Raw genomic sequence first — 19,868 nt, 5'->3', positions numbered from 1 at the left:
TTTTAGAAAATAAAACAATGTTTTATGACAAATGTAAAACAATCTTTTATATATCAAAACTCATTCTCCCTTGTGGAGAATAACCAGATGAGAATAGAGGGTGAAATGAGTTTGTGATTCCACCCTCAATTCAATCAAACAAGAGAATATACTAATCTCACCCTCATTCCCTCTCAAAACACCAACCAAATGCCCTAATGCCCTATAAATTCATTAGTTGGCCTTGACTCACCAAGTCTGCTAAGCATCCTCTTGAAGCTTATGGGTGTGTAATATACTTGCATACATCCCTCTCAATAGACATCCCAAAAATAAAAAGGCTCTCAAATCCTTCAATCTCTTCATCTCCTGCTTATATCAACACAAGAAGATCTTCCATATATCCAGCAACCCATCTCCATCCGAATCCAAAAACTTGATCACAACTTCAGCTTCTTCCATCATCAATTCTTCCCCCCAACATCACTCCAAGCCGATAATTTAGCTCCCTTGCAGAAATCTTTCCATCATAATCTTCATCGAAGCAATGAAGAACACGTCCGAATTCTCCACTTCTCATCATATCATATCTTAGTCTAAACTTGCAACAAAAGTTGTAAACAAATGGACTCTCTCTATAACAACTATCTCGCAGAACAAAAATGTGACTTTCATATTAGACCAAGCTGAAATACACACCACCTGAATAAAAGCATGATATATTGCAAAGTGCAAACCAAACTGAACCTGTGGTGAGCTGGTATCTGAGGCCAAGCAAGTGTATAGAGCACCCCACATTACTGGCAAGTATCTGCAACCCACAAAATTGTGCCAGTATTTAGGTTAACCTGACCTGATTGATGCCACCCTTGTTGGCCGAATGGTGGTACCTTCAGGACAGGACACATACAATACGATGCTGTAATGTTCTCCAGTCATTTGCGCCACCTGATGTTATCCGTAATCAAGGCGCAGACATAAAAGATACAAGTGTGGATTAAATCAACAAGAACAACTCAATAGCACAGGGATCAGTTCCTCAGTCAGAATTACCTTCTAATGGGTTTCAAATAAGTAACCAAACCAGAGTCACCATCAACAGCCACTCAATATGTTTACCATTTGCATTATCATCCAAATGTCTGATCTTTTGAAAACAAGTAAGATCTGATAAACTACAGTTTAAGTTACAATTGTAAAACTCCATTTCCTCTATGCCATGAAACTAAAACTATGTTTTCAGCACTTGTTGTCAGGTTTCATTTGCATGTCCCTGAAACCATGGAAGGCCAGGTTGAAGGCACTGTTTTGTTTCTTGGAGAGAAACAATAGGTCCCAAGAAAAGGCGCCACAAATCAAGTATTATGGTGACCAGCATTGCAGCACCCAGAGCATCCACAGTCACTCTTGGTAAGTCCCACGAATCACCTGGTTTCTCATCAATCCTGCATATGATGATTCCCATGAAACCAAAAAGGAAAAAGTGGGGGGAAGGGGGTGGGGAAGAAGGAAACAAAATGAAACTGGGGGTGGGGGGTGGGGGGGGGGGGGGGGTGGACTTGAGCACATGACCGCATGGTCATGGATATGGGGTTCAACAACCACTCAATCAAGTGGTGACCCCCGAAAAAGGAAACACCTTCGACAAGCGAAAAGAACGGTAGTTACGGTTTCATATTTATCCACCAAAAACTATTGCGTTATTGCCTATTTGACAGAAGTCTCATTGTTTCTGAATCACTTGCATATAAGATGGTTTCCAAATGTATGATGTAATTTGTAAAACTTAGAATGTTTAAGGATACAAGGGCAGTGCTAGAAAAGTTATTTTCTGAAAAATAGATTGAGCTAACACGTATGTTGGCCAAGAAGTTTATCTAGATGAAAAGAGTAGTGATCCAAATTGGCAAGTTAAATTTAGTTCTTACCTCATAAACATCGGGAAGCTTACTATGAAGTAAATGGCATAAAACAAGCACCCAACTTTGTACATGGATGTCCGATCCACAAATTCATAATAAGGGAACTGCACAAGTTCAAAACATAAAATCAATGCTTGTTTCATACAGTGGTAGCCCGTAGCCCAGCTGCTTGGAAGGGAAAATGAAAGTGCCAATCATTCTATACAACGGGAGTAATTTTTTTTTTGAAACCATTCAGTCAGTAGTTGGCAGAACAAGAAGCAAAGCATATCTACAAAAAGTACTATGGTTGAAGAGCATATGCCAGTCTCCATTTACAGTCAGTATAATAACTTACCTTCTTAGGGGCTCAGTTAACACATCCTAGAGCTCTAAGGCTTGACACATATATTGGCTTCATAAAGCTGATTAGAATGAGTATTGTCATATTCATCTGGCTTTTAAATATATTAATAAAGCCCCACATCCATGAAGCTCAGCAACATGAATTTCATAATTCTGAATAGTCTAGCTTAACCTACATGCTAATAAGCCACCAACATACATTTCTATAAATCACACATAACATGGTGCTAAAAGTGTGATAGAAACTCCCACATCGGAAAGATAGGGGAGTTAAGTGTTGTGTTTATAAGGAGGGCAAAGGCCACTCCTTAACATGTCCAATAGGTTTTCACAAGAGCCCATGAAACATTGGTATTGTGGAGGCCCATTGGACTACGGTCGGTCCATGGGTGCGTGCACCCATGGATGCGGGCTGGGCCTATTGGACTGTTAGGGTGGGGTTTGGGCCTGGACTCTCCAGAGCCCATGAAACACTGGTATGGAAGGGACCTTATCAAAGTGACAGTTGAGAGATTCACAGAGATACGCTAGATCACATACATTGGAAATAGCAATGGTCTCCAAGTATGCCATGAAATAAGACAGAGCTAAAATCCATGCAGCCTCAGTAGCCCACCGAACTTTATCAGGCAAGTCAGCAGTCGCGTGCCTTAATCTGCGTAATGTCATGTTTGATGCAACGTGGTAGAATAGGAAGCAAACATGGGCGAGAAGGAATGTTGTGTGTGGTACCTACACATAATAAGAAATATAGTGATTGCACAATATAGCATGTACTCCAATAAGAAGATTATTATTATTATTATTATTATTTTGTAGCTTACATCATTCATTTTCCATGATGGAAAGGTATAAGAAGCTCCAAGAACAGTAAAGAAGTAGTGGGTCCAGAAATAATTCCCAACATAGCTAAAAATGAGTATCCACAGACTAGCCTGCCACAGCAAAAAAAAAATGATAATTCTGAGGCAGAGAAACATATCCTTTTAACTAAAGAAGGAAATACACAATGCCATTTTTCATCAACCAGCACATAAATGGAAGCAATATTCAAATATGAGGGAAAAAAACTCACAATGACAGTTTATAAGGAAAATGAGGAAGTTAATATATGCTGCAGGAATCCCTACTTAGTAAAAAATGAGATGAGATTTTGCCACAACAAAAACAAGTCAATATAATACAGCACAACGTTAAATCAAAGCAGCTAATAAATAAATGAAATTGTACAACATATTGCCTTGGTCCATTAAATGCTAAAAAATGAAAATTCGATTTAACAATTTTCAGTTAAATGCAAAAAAAATCGTAATTCAATGAAGACATTCTTTTTAGTAACATCCCATAGAATCATCACCAGGAATAAAATTATAATCAATTGACAGACAGTGATCAGCAATTCACAAGAAAATGTGTAATTCCATGGGAATGTTTAACAATTTGACAACTTTTCATAACCAATTTGAAATGTTATCCTGGAAAAACACTTGCCTTGACCCAATAACGATCCTTCCAAGAGATACTGCTATCAGCCTGCAAATACTCCCAAAAGAAAAAATAATAATAACATAACATATAAAGGAGGTAAACATCCTAATTTTACTTCAATCAGGCATTCGAAAACACAAGTTTTAATAACTCTCAAACTTTATGAAGTTGGGCAAAATAATCATTAAAAGTTGAATATACATAGTCATGATCTATACCACCTCAAATATCAATGTGCACAAGCAATGCCATTTTCAAACACAAGACTGAGCATATTATTAATCTGATGGATCTTGAGACTGATAGTGAAGTTACATCGACGATATAGCGAATAGATGTTGAAATTGAACCGCTGTTCAGCACATTCAAAATCTTATGTATGAAATTTCTCTTTCATTTCCCTTCAATTTTGTTTTTGATTGTGAAAAAGAGTTTTCGAAAGAATCACCAAGGTGCTCCAATTCAAGGAAATATCCCATAGAGAAGAACGAATCAGACTAGAAAAGGATATATAATATTTACCTTTCCACAAAATACCATAGGTATTACAAAAGAAGGAACTGCAGAAACCATCCCCACAAGCAAATATTCCAATTCTGTAAAACTCTGTAAATCACCAAATGATACAGTCAATATGAAACATACTGATTTTTGCAGTGATGATCAAAATATGCATTCATGCATACATCTGTTTCTATGCTCATCCCTCCTTAATTTCTACTTTGGTGCATGGTGGAGAGAGAGAGAGATGCAGTAGTATTTTACTTTGTAAATCCTGAATAAATAGATACAATTGTAAGCATAACCCATCACTGAAATTACCTTTTCACTCAATTCCTCCACTCCTCAATGCAGATCCAGCGGTTCCATAAAAATTCAACCGAACTAGTGGGATTATAACACCAGGCAGACCCGAAACTAACTCTACAATTGCTCAAATCATGGACTTCTCAATATTAAGTTTGCTATTTGAAATCATAGAAAATTTCTTACAAGTCACTTATTTGCCCATTTTTCTTCTGCTCTTTGCTGTCATGTTAAACGTACTGCTAACCAAGCTGCTGATTCATTAGCCAAGCATGCTATGGTTAATGCAAACTCCAACCTATGGATTGGAGAAGGCCAGATTTTCTGGCTCATGTAATTGAGACGGATTGTCTCCCCTTTTAGTCTAATGAAAGTGTTTCTTACCAAAAAAAAATTAAGGAATATATTTACTTCTAATTGTTACACTCACAACACTCAAATCCCCAACTAAAACTCAGTCTAGAATTTCAACTCTCTTCCCGAGAAAACGGAGTCCACAACTCCACATCAGCCCGATTCAAAACGCTAGAAACAAGAATGTTGAATCAATAATACTATATTGCCTTATGGAAAAGATAATAATACTATATCCCCTTTATTATAACGCAGTCTAATCGGGAAATAACAGAAGCAAACCTCGTACAGCTTGTACGGAACCACGATCCCCAAACACAGCGTGAGCCAGAATGGAGTGTAGGAAAGGAAGAAAAGCTCCGCCCATCTCTTGCTCGGATTTGGAGCCAGCCACAGACTTGAAGAAGGATTCACAGCTTCCGCACCTGCGGATTGCCAAGAAAGCGTTTGTCTGAAATACAGAACGAATAGATAAAACCTAATTCAGAGCTGAAGTTGAAGATGACTCCAGTATTACCTCCCATTCAGCAATTAGGATCTGGATCCAGTGGCGTTCGGATCTCGGCGACTGGTTTCGGGCTATATCACCTACTCACCTAGTTTCACCGCTGTCTTTTTGTCTCTGTCTGTCTAGACTCAAGACTCAAGAGTGTGGACTGTGTGCGCAGTGCGAATGTGTCCGGTGGACCTGCCTTGGATTCCCTTCATATAATGATTTTTTTGGGCTTGTAGTATTATGTCCACACTCGCTCGCCAGTCGCCACTACTCCGCAGTGGCCCACTCCACAAATGACTAACCTTGACTCAATCAATTGTCATGTGAAGACTGAGCCGGAGCTAACTGTTCAGTCATTGCATGAAGGACACTTGCGCAAGACGGCAAGAGCAGAGGCTTGATCACTACCCTCCCTGCTATCATGCTACGGAGAATCAAAAGAGGCAACCATGCGCAACTACTTTTGTCTCTTTCATGCATGCAAATGCCACGCGTAGAGCGACCAGTCATATCCCTAAAGTGGCCTGTCTACGTGCAAAGGTTTGCAAACAAACTGTTTGTATAAATGTCAGTGTATCCCTGTGCGAATGGGGAGAGAGTGATGGGTGAGGGAAAAGAGGCTTTGGTGGTTTGCAGTGACAGGAGTATGGGAATTGGAATAACAGTATGGGATTTGGAAACCGGGGAACGGATACTCCACATACCAACATGTGCATCTCCTGCTCATGGGCTTGTGTGCTTGAGAAATCAGTTTCTTGTGGCTTCGCAGATAAACAGGCATGGCTCAGTCGGTGGTGGGTCAGTCTTCACTTGGTCCCTAAACAAGGTACTCACCGAGCTCGAACCATCCTTCACTTTTGTGGTTGAATCCAAAAATCCCACTCAATCATGATTTCTGCTTTCCAGCTTACTAGCTTAGTCTGAATCTCTAAGATAGTTAATATGAGTTTTAATTTTTTGTTTCCTTCTTTTTCTTACTTTTTTTCACTAGCTCGATTTTCTGCCATGCTCTTGTTATATGTGCTTTCTGATATTTTAATACCTTTCTGTGTTAATTCAGATTGTTGAATTGTTCCATGCATATCGTTTTTCTTTTTCTAGTGAAGTTGTGAATTAATTTATAAATGGCATGGACAATAAGGCAGTCAATTACAATCATTATCTACTAATTCGATATTGGAATTGAACTTTTGGGTGTGTTCTTTTGTTGATTGTTCATCCAATTTATTCGGATGTTTTGATTTGCCAAAATAGCTGAAGAAGCCGTATATATCTGTCTACACTTGATAGTGTATCAAGGGTCTTAATTTTCAAGGCCAAGCTATGGGTTACAAATCATTCGCTCTTGCAATCTGCTTTTTCGAGTAAACCCCAATTGATTATTTCTATGTTATGATATTCAGCCTCACCCACCACTTCAAAGCTACCCAATGGAAGCCATTGGGCCACTTTCTTGCACAAGGGATGGCATGTATCTTGTAGGCGGGGCTTCTTCTGGAAACGCTTATATCTGGGAGGTAAGTTAGCATTAAGCAATTTATTGTCCATACAAAGGGATAAAATAATGTTATCCTTTGTTTCCCCAATTTAAATTGATAGGTCACTGGGTTCACAAGGATTTGGGGAGGGAAAATGCATGTAATGTTACCATGACATTGTTGGATGACCATTTGAACATTTGAAGCAGTCTTGCTGTATATTTCAATTAGACTCCTTTCTTTCTTTCTCTCTCTCTCTTTATCTAGAAACTTTCATTTGGACAAATCCCCTTTCCTTCGACGGGCAGAATGACCAAGAATATAAGACTGTCATTTGAGCACTGCTTAACCCTTGATTCTGATGTGATTAAGATAATATGTAGGTCACTAGTGGAAGATTGCTCAAAACATGGCATGCCCATAGTAAAGCATTGAAGTGCATAGTTTTTTCTGGTGACGGCTCTTTTCTTATATCTGGTTCTGGTGATGGAAGGATATGCGCATGGTCGATTATTGGGTAAATACTGGATCTTTCTTTCCTGATGTCTTTCTCACTAGGGAATTGAAGAGTTTACATTTAAAACCTATTAATGATGCATCATTGTGGTCAACTTGATGAAAGTTTGCTAGACATGGAAGATTCTGGAAACTTTCCTTCTTTGTTACATTACTCATCGGAGCATCAGTCCTCCATCACTGATCTGCTGACTATATCAGGCAGCACAAAATCAGTTTTCATATCAAGCTCCCTTGATAGAACTTGCAAGGTGACCAAACTATATCTGATGCTTCATCCTACTACTGCAGAAGTGCAGATAATACCTTGACATCAGACTTCTTACTGAAAAAAACTTCTGATTTCGCCTTTTTGTAGGCTTGGGACCTGGTCTCAGGTAGGCTTATACAATCTCTTTCTTATCCACAAGCCATAACTTCAATTCTCCTTCATCCCGTGGAACAGTTGTTATTCACTGGAAGTGTCGATGGAAGAATATTCGTAAACTCTCTCAATATTGGACTAGTGGAGGATGATTTTGTTGTTGCAGATGAACAAGCAGCTGTGCTGAAAGGACACAAGTAATGTGTAATGTATGACACTTGATTTTTCTTGGAACCATGAAAAATAAATATCCTCTGACTGGATAATGAGTAAACTAGTGCATCTAATCTTTAATTTTGTCTTATTCTCTTGTGGCCCAACATGGTTTGATATAAAGACTTTGATAATGATGATCATGAAGTCTTTGTGCCAGTATTCATTTTGTCAAACCGACTGAAAATTGATTATAAGTGAGGAAAAAATATTTTGTTATCAGAAACTTCTTAATGTTTATTTTTACAGATGCTGACTATTATCTTCCAATTTTTTTTTTCTCAATCAAGTAGTGTTTATTTTGAAAATTTGATGTACACTCTCCGCAGTGTCTTAAACAAAATGTTTAGATGCATATTTATACTTGCATAATGTGACTTATGCAGCGGATCTATAACCGCGATGACCTTCTGTGGAGTGGGTCTTTTATCTGCATCTGAAGATTGCACTGTTTGCCTCTGGGATATCACTAGTTGGGTGATCATTCGAAGATTCAACCATCCAAAAGGTGACAATTCTGACTCTTTTGGTTCATTAATGTGCCAAAGGATTCTCTATTCTTAACTCCATATGCTTACAGATGAAGCTTGGGTGTTTTTTTTTTTTTTGCGACGTGATATTAATAGAGTTGACTAGCATATATAGTAAAATTGGAAAGTTACACGCTTTCAACCAAAATAAAGTTCTTACTGAATATTAGTTTTTGTTTGTAAGCAGGGGCAGTGACTAATCTCATAGTAATTCCACAGCATTCACTGGTTTCTGCATCAAGCCGTAAAAGAAATTCCAATCAGTTCCGTGTTTCTTTACTAGACAAGTGCCCTCAGTCGGCCAGCCCATGCCAGGAATTAGTCACTTTCCTTCCATCATGTTCTTCCCTTGAAGACGATCAAATTCCCAATTTTTTCCAGAGAGCCAATACATTAGATCGACAAATATTTGATTTGGAGGTGGATCTCTCTCCTTTGCATGCATATGCTCCATGACACTTGCACACATTATGCAACATGCACATGATAGACACAAACTTATGATGAATAACCGACACCGCCATACTTTGTCGTTGTTTCTTATATAAGAGCAAGACAGAAAAGTTGCTTGCTACACTTTTTTGGGTGCACTAAACTTGTGAAGAAAGCATACTGCTGTCTGCAATGTATAAAAGTTGTCAAGAAAGCACACATTGCATAAATACTATTAGTGTTCTAGATTTCAACACATACATATATAGTTAATAAGGCTGTATGTTCTTACTGTATTTTGTCTGCACAATGAGCTTAAAGAGACTTTTTTTGACAAGTTTTGCTTTTATGAGCAGCACGAACAGACACCTGCAGCGATGCAAATGAAAGTGGAAACGACCATGGACAATCGAATGTGGGCTACAAGGATGACAAAGCATGTGATGGAGATGAACAAGCATCTTCAATCTCGTTTGCTAGATATGATGCAGTGCCGACTATATTGGCCTACTGAAATGGACTCATCCGCAATAAACAGTAGTAAGAAGAAGAAGAAGCTCCAGGTCGAAAGTCCCCCACTGATCGGGGAGGAGCTGGCAAAACCACCTTGTTAGTCATCACATGAGTTGAAGAATTGACAACCTCAACCTCAGAAACATGTGAATAACTTCTTTTTTCTGCCGGTTTACCTTCCTTTCTTTCTTTCTCAAAGTGAAAATAAGAGAAAAACCTTGGAGGTTACAAGAAGGCTATATGTGTGTTAAAAATCATTGTGAAAATATATAAAATTGTAAGTATTGCATCTTCCTCCATCATTTTATTGACATATTCATGAAAGAATTTCTGTGCATATATATATATGCACAGAAATTCTTCCCAGGAGTGATGTTCTTGTGGGAGAAGCATTGGGAGGTAAAGTTGATTGTGGTAAGAGAATGGGATGGCTCATACTATCCTTAAGGGTGATTCACTTTAGGTTGTTGAGCCTGTTGATGACTATTCTTCTCATGCGATAAGTAAGGTTTCTTGAGTTTAATTCGATTTTGTTGTAGCACAGGTCGGAGGAGGAAACCACCATCTCTTCCTTCTTCATGCATCTGTTATAGTATATCCTTTTAGATTTTACTAGTTTGTTGTTGGTTTGTAAATTTAGTTTGCAATCTATGTTCTATTCAATAAAAAATACGCAAGGTTTCTTCATCACTTCCCATCGAGACGAAATCTGATTTTTTTCATCCATCTAAGGTGAACTCAATAATCTTTATCCAATACATATGTGTTGTTTTTACTTTATGTTTTTGTTTAGTTTGTCCGGATTTATCTCGAGATAGAATTATTTGGGTACATCTTGTTGTTGTCCGGTGCTTGGTCTTCGGTTTTGTAATTTCTTTACTAAGATTTGTAATTCCTATGCTGCTAATGTGGCGTTACGTATAATATTTGTAATTACGGAATGAAGTGTCGAGTTTACAAAAATGTTAAACTGCCATAAATAAATTTGTCCCTAAAGCTCCATAATCTAGTTGGCAGTACAAGATGACAGCTAGATAAATTGTCAAAAATAAGCTAGGTTTCTAGCTTATTTCTCCCACTTCTCTCTCATAATCTCTCACGTATTTCAAGACTACAATTCTGATATACTTTTTCTCTCTCATGCTTCTCTTCTTATCAGATTTACTTTTTTTTTTCTCTTTCTTGCTTATCTTTAACTCAAATTTACCATTTTCTCTCTCTTCATGAGAGTCATGACAACGCCTAAATCAATGTGTAAGTATGGTTACAATAATGTAATTAGAAATTATCAATGTGTAATTCCGAATTGAAATAATGTAATTATCCACTGTTGTTTTGTAATCATTCAAATTGTTTATGAGATATAATTAAGACAACATAATCAAAAATTATAAATTTATCCAGAGTAATTGGACTTGCAAACAATGTAATTACATATATATTGTCAAGGATATCAAAAGATGAAACAAATTGGATTCACATTGATATTTGTATGTTTTGAACTCAGTTTGAATCTTGAGAATATGCTCTTCTTCCGGACTGCATCATCTCTTAATTCAATGTCTTCATCAGTGCTATCTCTATAGCTACCAGGATCAGATGAATTGAAATAATCACTGCATAGACCATCTGACTCACCACCAGTATCCAGTTCAGCATCGGCAGCAGCATCCAATTCAACATCACTGCCATCCATTTCAACATCACCTCTTTCAGCATCCCCTGTATCTACATTAACATCCTTAGTAGCAGCAGCTCCTATGATAATATCATCTTCTTTGTCACTTTCATTTAGTAAAGCCATTGATTTCCATCCTCTACTGTAATTTTTCACCTTCTCTCTCGCTTCCAGAACTTCTTCATCATCCTCTGAAGAATTAATATAATTAAAAATATCAATGTGTAATTATGTATTGGAATAATGTAATTATTCACTGTTGTTTTATAATTAAAAGTTATCAGTGTAATTACGCATTGGAATAATGTAATTAAAAACTATCAATTGTAATTGATGAACATTATTTGCACTCCATTTTTTACTAAGTACAGTCCACTCCAGTGTATTTTTAAAGGGTTAATGGAGTGTACTTAATAAAAAATGGAGTACAAATAATATTCATCATTGTAATTATACATTAGATTATTGTAATTATTCACTTCGAATAGAGTTTTGAACGTTCAGAGAAAGAGAAAAGCTCCCAACCAACTCTAAGGTAAAAACAACATAAGCACCAAAGACAAACAAACTGACAATATGAAAGACCTCAAACAAACAAACCTACACCATGGAAGACCCCAAACAGCGGGCGCAGTAGTTGAAATCGCCCTCACAAATAAGAACTACTGTCAACAAGCCAAGAAAGAATAGCAACAACTCATCAACTCAAACAAACCAAGCTGTGAAGATGTGACGTCATCTTTCGCATCACCGGATCTACGACATCATCTGCAAAAGGCAAAGACAAAGAGGTTGTAGATGGAAAATGGTTGGGGAGAGGGGTTGTAGATGAAAAGTGATTGGAGAGAGAGAGGCTTGCAGGAGAGTGGTAGGAGAGAGAGAGGATGTAGATGGAGAGAGAGAGGATGTAGAGGGTTTCTAGATAAGTACAAGATTTATGAGAGAAAATTTTTGAATTTCAAAATATTATTTAGTTTTGAAATTGTCATGTCATATGGCTGATGAGGAAAGCCAGGTGTATTAGGGATAGTTAGGGATGTTTGGCTATGTATAACTAATACTACCGTTGAGTTTAAACCCTTTTTTAAAAAAAAAATTGATTTCGTTAGTTAACGGACGAAATCTGGATGGAGGTGTCTCATTAATGATTAGAGTATTTAAGAAACTCATGAGGCTTAACTGTTAAATTTAAAAAGTAAGAGGATCAGTTAGAAATCAGGTTATAACCTATGATTCTCCACTCAATGCATTTTAGTATTTTACCACTCAATGCATTTTACCAAAAAAATATATTCTAATACATAGATTTAGAATGAAATCTGTGTCACCAACGAGTGGTGGTTCGATTGATAATAGGTTAGACATATGAGTGTCTAAGATTCGAGTATAATGAGAAGCAAATTTATCAATAGTATTTCAAAAATAAATAAATAAATCGGCCTTTTTTAAAATTTAAATTATTTTATTTTATTTTATTTTATTTTAATTAATACATGACTAATGAGTGATGACTCCCAGTTGTTCTGATTTCGGATGTTCTACTGAGAGCGTCGCAGGCAGAGCCGGCTGGCGACGATGATCATTGCAGTATAAACTCCCCTATTTCACAGAACTCTCATTCCCTTTTTCGCTCCTCCATCGCATATGAAACCTCTTTTGTCAATTTTTAGCTTCACCGCACTGAATAGTCTGACGATGGTGTCGTCCCCTGTTCGCCATATTTTCCGGCTAAATCCTCGCCGGTTCCGCAGTGTCGCAGCAGCTTTGCCGGAAATAATCGACCCCGATTTTTACGACGACAATTGCAACAAGTCGCAAGGCAATCTATTGGGACCGGCCCCCATGGCTGACACGGAAGGATCAGCTCCGAGACGAGGAGTGCAGTGGGCGTTCATTGGAAGCCCACGCTCCAAGAGGAGCGTGTACGCCGTAGCACTCTCGAAGTTTCTAAAAATCCCTCGCATTTCCATGGGGTGTCTTGTTCGTCAAGAGCTCGGCCCCAGCTCTTCTCTCTATAAACAGGTTCCAATTCTTGCATTCTTTGCTTCTTGGTTCTTGGAATCTTTGTTTCTGTTTTTGATTATTAGTTCAATCACTCTGGCAAGTCCAGCTATTGGATAATCCTTGGAAGAATGAATTGCAATTGTACAAATGGAATCATGGATCAATGCAAATTGCAATGGATAACTTGATTACTCTTATTAGTTATCAGTAGTTTTGGCTTCATTTTTGTGAAAGCAGATTGCGGATGCAGTGAATTGTGGGGAAATTGTTTCTGAGGACATAATCCTAGGGTTATTGTCAAAAAGGCTGGATGATGGATATTCCAGAGGTGAGACTGGTTTTATTCTGGATGGAGTCCCTCGGTCACAAATCCAAGCTGTGAGTTTTTGTTTTTAAGAACTTGGCTTTCTTTGACTGCTTTTAGTGGATACCATACCAGTATTCTCATTTCCTTGTTCAAAATAAACTGCATGAATGTTTGTAACAATGCTCAGATTATGAATACTTATAGGACGTTGATAATCTGCTAGGACTAAAAATTGACAAACCTGTTATCTCAACTTTCCATTTCTTATTCAGGAGATTCTTGACCAACTTGCTGAGATCGATCTAGTAGTGAATTTCAGATGCACTGAGAATTTCTTGGTGAAGCACCTGGGAGGTAGTATGACAGTTCTTTGTCCAATAATCTTAAATCTTGCTAAGGAAGCTACTTCCTAGTTCATTTATCTCAATGTTTACTTATTTCTGTCACAGAAATTGATTGGAAAGAAGAACTCCAAGCCTATGCAGAGAAGGTATTTGTCAGTCTTGTTATTTCCCTGGATTGTGGTGTAGTCTCAAGTGTGACATTGTGTTCTTCTATTGAATCAATTTGATAAAACATCCCTCCAGGTCTTTTGGTTCCTCCAAGTTACTGTCAAGTGATGTTCCTTGCCATGAATTTGATTCTAGTTTAGATCATAGACGTTGGTATATAATCTTGAAGTCAGTCTGAACATTTTTCCTTTCGTCTTCCCTTTTGGTTTCTGCGTTTTCATTAATTGAAAAAAAATAATTAGCATGGACCCTATGAGCTCTGTGGGTGTGTATTGACTAGGTTTCATGTTCTGCTTATTGCTCTGTCTCTGTGAGGGAGGGTATACCACAACCTGTCTTTCAAATCTTGAAGTCTTCTTATGTTCCCTTGAGTTTATTCTAATCAAAGGGAGACAGTTGTGGTTTTGACCCTTCTGTCTCATAGTTCAAACCCATATCTAGGTTGAACAGCTTGTTTGGGTATAAAAGAAATATTGGAAGCAGCTCCTTCAAATTCATTGTATCAAATACAAATTTATTGCCTTTTATGCAAGTACTTTGATAAAGATTGTACTTGTTAATCTTGAATTCTTGATGATAGTCAATTTGGACCTCTATTAGTTATGTTTTTATGTAACAGAAAGCTAAAAAAAATGATGATGATGGTCTTGGTTGCTTTTATTTTCTTGAGTTCTCAGAGCAAGCCACTGGAAGACTATTATAGGAAACAGAAAAAGCTTCTCGACTTTCAAGTAGCAAGTGCACCTTGGGAGACTTGGAAGGGTCTTTTGGCTGCATTGCATCTGCAACACATACCATACATTTATGACGGACATTGACAGAGAGAGCAAGTAAGTTTTCCATAGATCTTCTTGTACCTATATTCTCATTCACTTGCTGGCTTAGCTATAAATACAAAACATGAATTGCATGGTTATATGGAAAGGCATTGTAAATAAATGGTAGGGATGAAGTTTCCCAACGTCCCCTACATCCGGGAGTAAGCGGGTTTGTAAATACTAAATAGAGTTGGGAGATACTATTCCAAAAGCACAAAAGTAATTCTGAATGTATGATTTGCCAGTGGAATAATAATATGTAAAAGGAAGGTGTAATGTTCCTTGACATTTTGTATAAGTTTCTAGCAGCTTATAGAGCAATGTCCTTCTGTTTCTCGACTATCCGCAAATGTTGTTGGTATTGATGCTCTGTTTCAATATTAGAATGACAAGCACAATTCAACACATTCGGTATGTAATGAAATCGTACTGCCTTCAATATACTCTATATTTATGTAGTACAAAAACAAGAGGGAGGGGACGGGGTGGACTCTGAAGTTACACAGGTATTTTCCGGGTATGGGTATTATTAGCGCGTAGTTTCAAGTCTCAAGAACTCATTGATATGAAGTTTTGTCCATTTTCTGTTCATCTGCTGTTGCCTGAACTTGAGCAGCATACTGTAAGTTCCAAAGAATGTCCTCAAAAGAAGGACGGCTCCATGACTCTGAGTGGATACATTTGTTCATTATCCCAATCACAACTGATAAAGATTCCTGAGAGCAAGTTGCCATCACCATGGAGTCTACTACTCTAAACCGTTCCTCCTGGTTGTTCAAAAATGCCTGCAAAATGTTGTATTCTGGTGTCAAGGTTTCTAGTATAGTTTTTCAATAACCTCCAGAAAGTTCACACCACAGGAAATGAAGAAGACAGTGAAACATAGTTTTCAACAGGACTTTAGTTCCCAAACATACCAATTCATCTTGTATAAGCGCCTCTCGTCCAGCAAATCCGGAACGTCCAATGAGAGCTTCAAGTAATATGAATCCAAAGCTATAGATATCATCGTCAAATATTGTCATTTGCCTGCAGACACGGAGACACAATACTTGGGTACACACTCAATTTTCCAAACTAAAGAGATTATGAGTTCGAGTGGGAGAGATGAGAAGTAAATCTGTGAGGGGAGGGTACGAATGCCCGTAGAGGTACCTAGAGCGGACAAAACCTTGGATGCAAAAATCGCATCCACAACAACTATTGATTGATCAACTTGTTTTATGGAAATCAAGGAATATGTAGCAGCAAATTAATCAAATTTCTTGTCACCAGTTCCCCATAAGTTATTGAAGAGTTGATTTTTTTTTTGTCATGGCCCATCTGCACTTAACAGTACTGGAGATTAATTTCGTAGTAATGCCATTGATGATAGGAAATCATACCTTGATTTATCGTCGCCTCCATTTTCCTGCCATCGGAGAATATGATGAGTTATTTACAACTTCTTTTGTTGAAAACCAGTTAATCAATCCATAAGAAACCTTACCCCATGGCTGCCGGTTTCTTCTGAGATAATAGACAGGCCATAGTCACTCAACTTTGCTATCCCATGTTCATTGAGCAAGATATTATTTGTCTTCAATCGGTTGTTGAAGAAACCAGGAATAACCCCAGTATGCAGGAAATGCACAGCCCTTGCAACCCCAATTAAAATGGCCACTCTCTCCGACCAGTCGAGACCCTTCCCAGATCTATTTTCTGCTAATATAATACACATGTAGTTAGACAATGCACATTTGCTTTAGAAAGCACTGAATCAAAGAACATCCAAATGAGGCTGGGTACGATGTGGTTGCTAAATCAACTTACTATCAAATGCCAGCACCAAGAGAATGGATAAATATTCAAGTGACATGCATAGTGCATAGATGTCTTGCTTTCAGATGGTTGGCAAGAAGACAGGAATATAATTGCAAAAATAAGCCATACTAACTAGGATTGCATGTCAATGTGAAAAATCACCTGAAAATTGAGTAGGAAAGTCTCTGCCAGACATGTATTCGTATATAAGGAAGACTGTGTTTATAGTGTAATTATCTTGTCCACCATCATAGATGCAATGTCCCAAAAGGCAAACAAGATGTGGATGCCGGAGCTTTGCAAGCAAATCCAACCTGAGTTTAAGGTTGCGAATCGAGAACTTTTGCGACGGTAGCAGGCATCGTATGGCCACTTGGGTGCCATTCTCCAGTCTTCCTCTATAGAGCTGAACAGAAACAATATGTTATGCATTCTTTCATAATCTGGTGAATCTTTACTTTTTAGGATGTACCTTCCCATATGAACCTTCACCAATAAACGCAGAGTTATCGAAATTATTTGTAGCTTCCTTCAACTCTTCTAAAGTAAATGGCCGACACGCCGGGAGACCTTGTGTGCCCAACTTTGCTGCCTGGGATATAAATCCTGAGTAATAGACAAGGAAAGTAAAATTTCCATGGGACCTCATTGCCAGATTATAAAAATCATCGTCTAGAAACTCCAATAAATTCAACATATATGAACCAGTATGTAAATTTTCAAACTATAGTCACATTTTCCAAAGAAAAAGAAATAATCTTTGGTCAGTTAATGACCTACTTGCACTTGTTAGCATCTCAGAGGAGAATCCAGCTACAGAATTATCCGGCCCTGCCTTACGCAACAAATGCTGCTCCGATACCCCTCGAGGACAATATCTTCTGATCACAACAAGAAAAACAAAGGCCAGAAGCACCATAACAACTAGTGCTCCTCCAATAATACATACTAGTATCACCACATTTTTGCCTCCAGAATGTTTCCTATTCGTGTCGGCTTCCGTACAATGTGATGTTGGGTGCTGATGCCCTGCATCAACGGATAAGCAATTTCCACTAAAGTTACCAAATCTCCCCTCTGATTTAGTGCTTAAGCAAGATGGCAAGTCACCAGTCAACCTGTTTTCAGATATATCAACAAACTCAAGTTTTCCGCCACATCTTAGATGGTTCGGAAGCAAGCCACTTAACATGTTTGATGCCAAGTTCAAGTGACTGATGTTTGGCAATGAAAAGATTTCAGCAGGAGGAGCTCCTTCTAATGAATTAAATGATATATCAAGTTGTTGGAGGTGACTTAGCTGGCTAAATTGCTCCGGTATTTCCCCAGAAAAGGAGTTGTTGCTTAGAACAGCAACGACCAATCCTCTAGGCATTTTTGGTAGAGTAGAATCCAATTCATTAGAACTCAAATCCACCACATGTAGGCACCTGAGAACACTAAGATTCGGAACTTCCCCAGATATCTTGTTGCCGGACAGAACAAGATCAGTAAGAGTTGTAATTCTATGTAATGAAGATGGAAATGGACCTTTCAATTGGTTGTTCTTCAAGCTTAGAACAGTCAAATTAGATAAAGAATCAAACCAATTGGGGACTGTATCATTGAAGAAATTGTGATCCAGTATAAGGGTTTGAAGCTTTACCATTGTGGATAGTTTTGGAGGGATTGAACCAGAGAGAAAATTTGAACCTAAATCTAAGAATTCAAGTGAAGACAACCGATGAATTTTATCTGGTAGGGGACCCCAAATGCCTAAAGACACCAAACTAAGAACCTTCAAGCTTGTTAGCCTTGCCAGTGTAGCAACAAAAGAATCCATAGAAAAGCTGTCTGATAAAGTTTGATTCGGAATGGCAAACCCATCATAATAATAAGCCTTGTTCGGCTTATCACCCACAATTTTGAGCTCAGTAACAACATTGTTTTGGCATGTAATGTTTACTTGTGCGGATGACGACATGAAACAAAAATCTAAACCTTCACCATTCCAGTATTTTAATTGCTCTGGGTACTCCAGTAGTTTCCTTAGCTGAAGCAGCACTTGTGATTGTGAGGTTATTTGATAGGTACCCAGGAAGAAGAAACTCCATGTAAGACATAATAACAAGAACAAGCTGCAGTTCGCCATGGAAACACTCCTTTCTATTCTATAAACACTTCATATGGCAGCAGATTATCTGAAAAACAAATCACAGACGACCCAACAAAATCACTAAGCAAAATGAGCAGCACTAAAGTTCAGCTACTCAAAAACAGCAGGTATAAATCTAGTTTGAATCTTGGTTTTTATGTCTTTCACAAATTTTAACGAACACAACATGGGCATAAGGACTGGATCCTTACCATTAAAATCCAAAACAGGTGAAATTCCGAAAGACAAGTTATGAACTGTTATTGGGTATTGTTGGGTGGCTCAAAAATCAAAATTGTTGAACAGACTTCAATGCGTGTAAGGTTAAAGTTTAAAGTTTCTCTTTTGTAAAAGATGTGTACTTTTCTCTTCTCTTTTGATGAACAATAATACAATAATAATGGTTGAGAGATGCTGGCAAATGCTGAACTTGGCCTTGGAAGAAAATCTAAGGAGTAAAGAAGTGGGGTATACCTGGGTTTATTGCATTTAGTGCTTGCACACTGTTTTATCTTTTTCTTGTAAACTAGGAGCTTAGCTTTCTCCAACACTTATTGAGTGGCCTTTCCATTCATGGCGTCTCTCCCACTTCAAAAACTCTCTACCTGTAATGCAAGCAATCACCGGTGATGGTGTATTTAGTAGTATTTACTAGTGTGGTGGCCACACCACAGGAGGGCAGAATCCACCACCGTAGTGCTTGTCCTTGGTACTTGCGATTGCTGCTTACCATAAGAGGACAGGCTGTCATGGCATTGGTCTAGTCAAAAACCCATTCGTTCATACCATTCTGCTAGTAGTTGTTGTGACGTTAATTCTTGGATTATGTCAGGACTACATGATGAAGACCTTCGCCTTCCAAGAGTTGGGTTGAATTCTGAATAGATTTGGAGTGCTCATAAGCTCAAACCAATCAAGATATTGTCCACTCTAAGCTAAGATTAACACGGATTTGTTCTTCTAAACCTAACGTCCTCGCTTAAGCTTGGAAAACCGGTATTAATGAGTTAAGTTGTGGGTTCTCCTTATCTATTGTCGCTCATGTCTCATTCTCCTCAACGTTAGATCTTATCACTATATCCACACGTTAGATTCGCATAACTCAACCAAATGATACATAAGTAAAATAGTAGCAACTCTTACATAATTGACATGTTTTTTGAGTTTAAGAACCA

General features: G+C 38.0%; 5 protein-coding genes across 7 annotated transcripts; 2 read left to right on the top strand and 3 right to left on the bottom strand.

Annotated features, from left to right (window-relative positions):
- Positions 1 to 1,018: 1,018 nt before the first annotated feature.
- On the bottom strand, positions 1,019 to 5,562 carry LOC119985894 (cycloeucalenol cycloisomerase-like). The gene is made up of 8 exons (XM_038830350.1): positions 5,413 to 5,562; positions 5,178 to 5,320; positions 4,257 to 4,340; positions 3,738 to 3,779; positions 3,071 to 3,181; positions 2,787 to 2,978; positions 1,908 to 2,005; positions 1,019 to 1,424 (listed from the first exon to the last, which is right to left on the bottom strand). The coding sequence occupies exons 1-8, from the start codon at positions 5,417 to 5,419 to the stop codon at positions 1,232 to 1,234; spliced, it is 870 nt and encodes a 289-aa protein (XP_038686278.1). The 5' UTR covers positions 5,420 to 5,562; the 3' UTR covers positions 1,019 to 1,231.
- Positions 5,563 to 5,713: 151 nt separating this feature from the next.
- Positions 5,714 to 9,736, top strand: LOC119985893 (protein ROOT INITIATION DEFECTIVE 3-like). Its single transcript, XM_038830349.1, has 8 exons — positions 5,714 to 6,217; positions 6,795 to 6,908; positions 7,253 to 7,386; positions 7,492 to 7,636; positions 7,744 to 7,946; positions 8,349 to 8,470; positions 8,680 to 8,912; positions 9,281 to 9,736. The coding sequence occupies exons 1-8, from the start codon at positions 5,957 to 5,959 to the stop codon at positions 9,536 to 9,538; spliced, it is 1,470 nt and encodes a 489-aa protein (XP_038686277.1). The 5' UTR covers positions 5,714 to 5,956; the 3' UTR covers positions 9,539 to 9,736.
- Positions 9,737 to 10,844: 1,108 nt separating this feature from the next.
- On the bottom strand, positions 10,845 to 11,995 carry LOC119984994. Of its 2 annotated transcripts, none has more exons than XM_038829140.1 (2): positions 11,716 to 11,995; positions 10,845 to 11,306 (listed from the first exon to the last, which is right to left on the bottom strand). In XM_038829140.1, the coding sequence occupies exon 2, from the start codon at positions 11,239 to 11,241 to the stop codon at positions 10,891 to 10,893; it is 351 nt and encodes a 116-aa protein (XP_038685068.1). In that variant the 5' UTR covers positions 11,242 to 11,306; positions 11,716 to 11,995; the 3' UTR covers positions 10,845 to 10,890. The 2 variants fall into 2 exon arrangements, with proteins under 2 accessions (XP_038685068.1, XP_038685069.1); XM_038829141.1 differs by having other exon boundaries at positions 11,720 to 11,995.
- Positions 11,996 to 12,630: 635 nt separating this feature from the next.
- On the top strand, positions 12,631 to 15,054 carry LOC119985094 (probable adenylate kinase 7, mitochondrial). 2 transcript variants are annotated; one of them, XM_038829264.1, is made up of 5 exons: positions 12,631 to 13,137; positions 13,357 to 13,497; positions 13,699 to 13,780; positions 13,876 to 13,916; positions 14,616 to 15,054. In XM_038829264.1, the coding sequence occupies exons 1-5, from the start codon at positions 12,760 to 12,762 to the stop codon at positions 14,754 to 14,756; spliced, it is 783 nt and encodes a 260-aa protein (XP_038685192.1). In that variant the 5' UTR covers positions 12,631 to 12,759; the 3' UTR covers positions 14,757 to 15,054. The 2 variants fall into 2 exon arrangements, with proteins under 2 accessions (XP_038685192.1, XP_038685194.1); XM_038829266.1 differs by having other exon boundaries at positions 14,609 to 15,054.
- Positions 15,055 to 15,229: 175 nt separating this feature from the next.
- LOC119985095 (probable inactive leucine-rich repeat receptor-like protein kinase At3g03770) lies at positions 15,230 to 19,430 on the bottom strand. The gene is made up of 8 exons (XM_038829267.1): positions 19,168 to 19,430; positions 17,340 to 18,739; positions 17,032 to 17,165; positions 16,722 to 16,965; positions 16,246 to 16,457; positions 16,142 to 16,167; positions 15,674 to 15,785; positions 15,230 to 15,541 (listed from the first exon to the last, which is right to left on the bottom strand). Exons 2-8 carry the CDS (start codon positions 18,688 to 18,690, stop codon positions 15,314 to 15,316), a joined length of 2,307 nt encoding a protein of 768 aa, XP_038685195.1. The 5' UTR covers positions 18,691 to 18,739; positions 19,168 to 19,430; the 3' UTR covers positions 15,230 to 15,313.
- Positions 19,431 to 19,868: the final 438 nt, after the last annotated feature.

The sequence above is a fragment of the Tripterygium wilfordii genome, chromosome 19, assembly GCF_013401445.1.
Source record: "Tripterygium wilfordii isolate XIE 37 chromosome 19, ASM1340144v1, whole genome shotgun sequence".
Lineage (NCBI taxonomy): Eukaryota > Viridiplantae > Streptophyta > Magnoliopsida > Celastrales > Celastraceae > Tripterygium > Tripterygium wilfordii.
The sequence above is the reverse complement of the archived record's forward strand: the minus strand, read 5'-3'. Positions and strand labels throughout refer to the sequence as shown.

Bases quoted from the DNA above. Each gene is read 5' to 3' on its own strand.
- LOC119985894 (XM_038830350.1), bottom strand. The intron at 3,780-4,256 runs GTAAATATTATA...GAGTATTTGCAG, and splicing joins CTATGGTATTTTGTGGAAAG to GCTGATAGCAGTATCTCTTG. The intron at 2,979-3,070 runs GTAAGCTACAAA...TATTATGTGTAG, and splicing joins CATCATGGAAAATGAATGAT to GTACCACACACAACATTCCT.
- LOC119985893 (XM_038830349.1), top strand. From the start codon at position 5,957: ATGTCAGTGTATCCCTGTGCGAATGGGGAGAGAGTGATGGGTGAGGGA. The intron at 7,387-7,491 runs GTAAATACTGGA...ACTTGATGAAAG, and splicing joins TGCGCATGGTCGATTATTGG to TTTGCTAGACATGGAAGATT. The intron at 7,947-8,348 runs GTAATGTGTAAT...TGACTTATGCAG, and splicing joins GCTGTGCTGAAAGGACACAA to CGGATCTATAACCGCGATGA.
- LOC119984994 (XM_038829140.1), bottom strand. From the start codon at position 11,241: ATGGCTTTACTAAATGAAAGTGACAAAGAAGATGATATTATCATAGGA.
- LOC119985094 (XM_038829264.1), top strand. From the start codon at position 12,760: ATGAAACCTCTTTTGTCAATTTTTAGCTTCACCGCACTGAATAGTCTG. The intron at 13,498-13,698 runs GTGAGTTTTTGT...TTTCTTATTCAG, and splicing joins CTCGGTCACAAATCCAAGCT to GAGATTCTTGACCAACTTGC. The intron at 13,781-13,875 runs GTAGTATGACAG...TTTCTGTCACAG, and splicing joins CTTGGTGAAGCACCTGGGAG to AAATTGATTGGAAAGAAGAA.
- LOC119985095 (XM_038829267.1), bottom strand. From the start codon at position 18,690: ATGGCGAACTGCAGCTTGTTCTTGTTATTATGTCTTACATGGAGTTTC. The intron at 17,166-17,339 runs GTAGGTCATTAA...TCTATTACTCAG, and splicing joins TGAGATGCTAACAAGTGCAA to GATTTATATCCCAGGCAGCA. The intron at 16,966-17,031 runs GTACATCCTAAA...GTTTCTGTTCAG, and splicing joins GTGAAGGTTCATATGGGAAG to CTCTATAGAGGAAGACTGGA.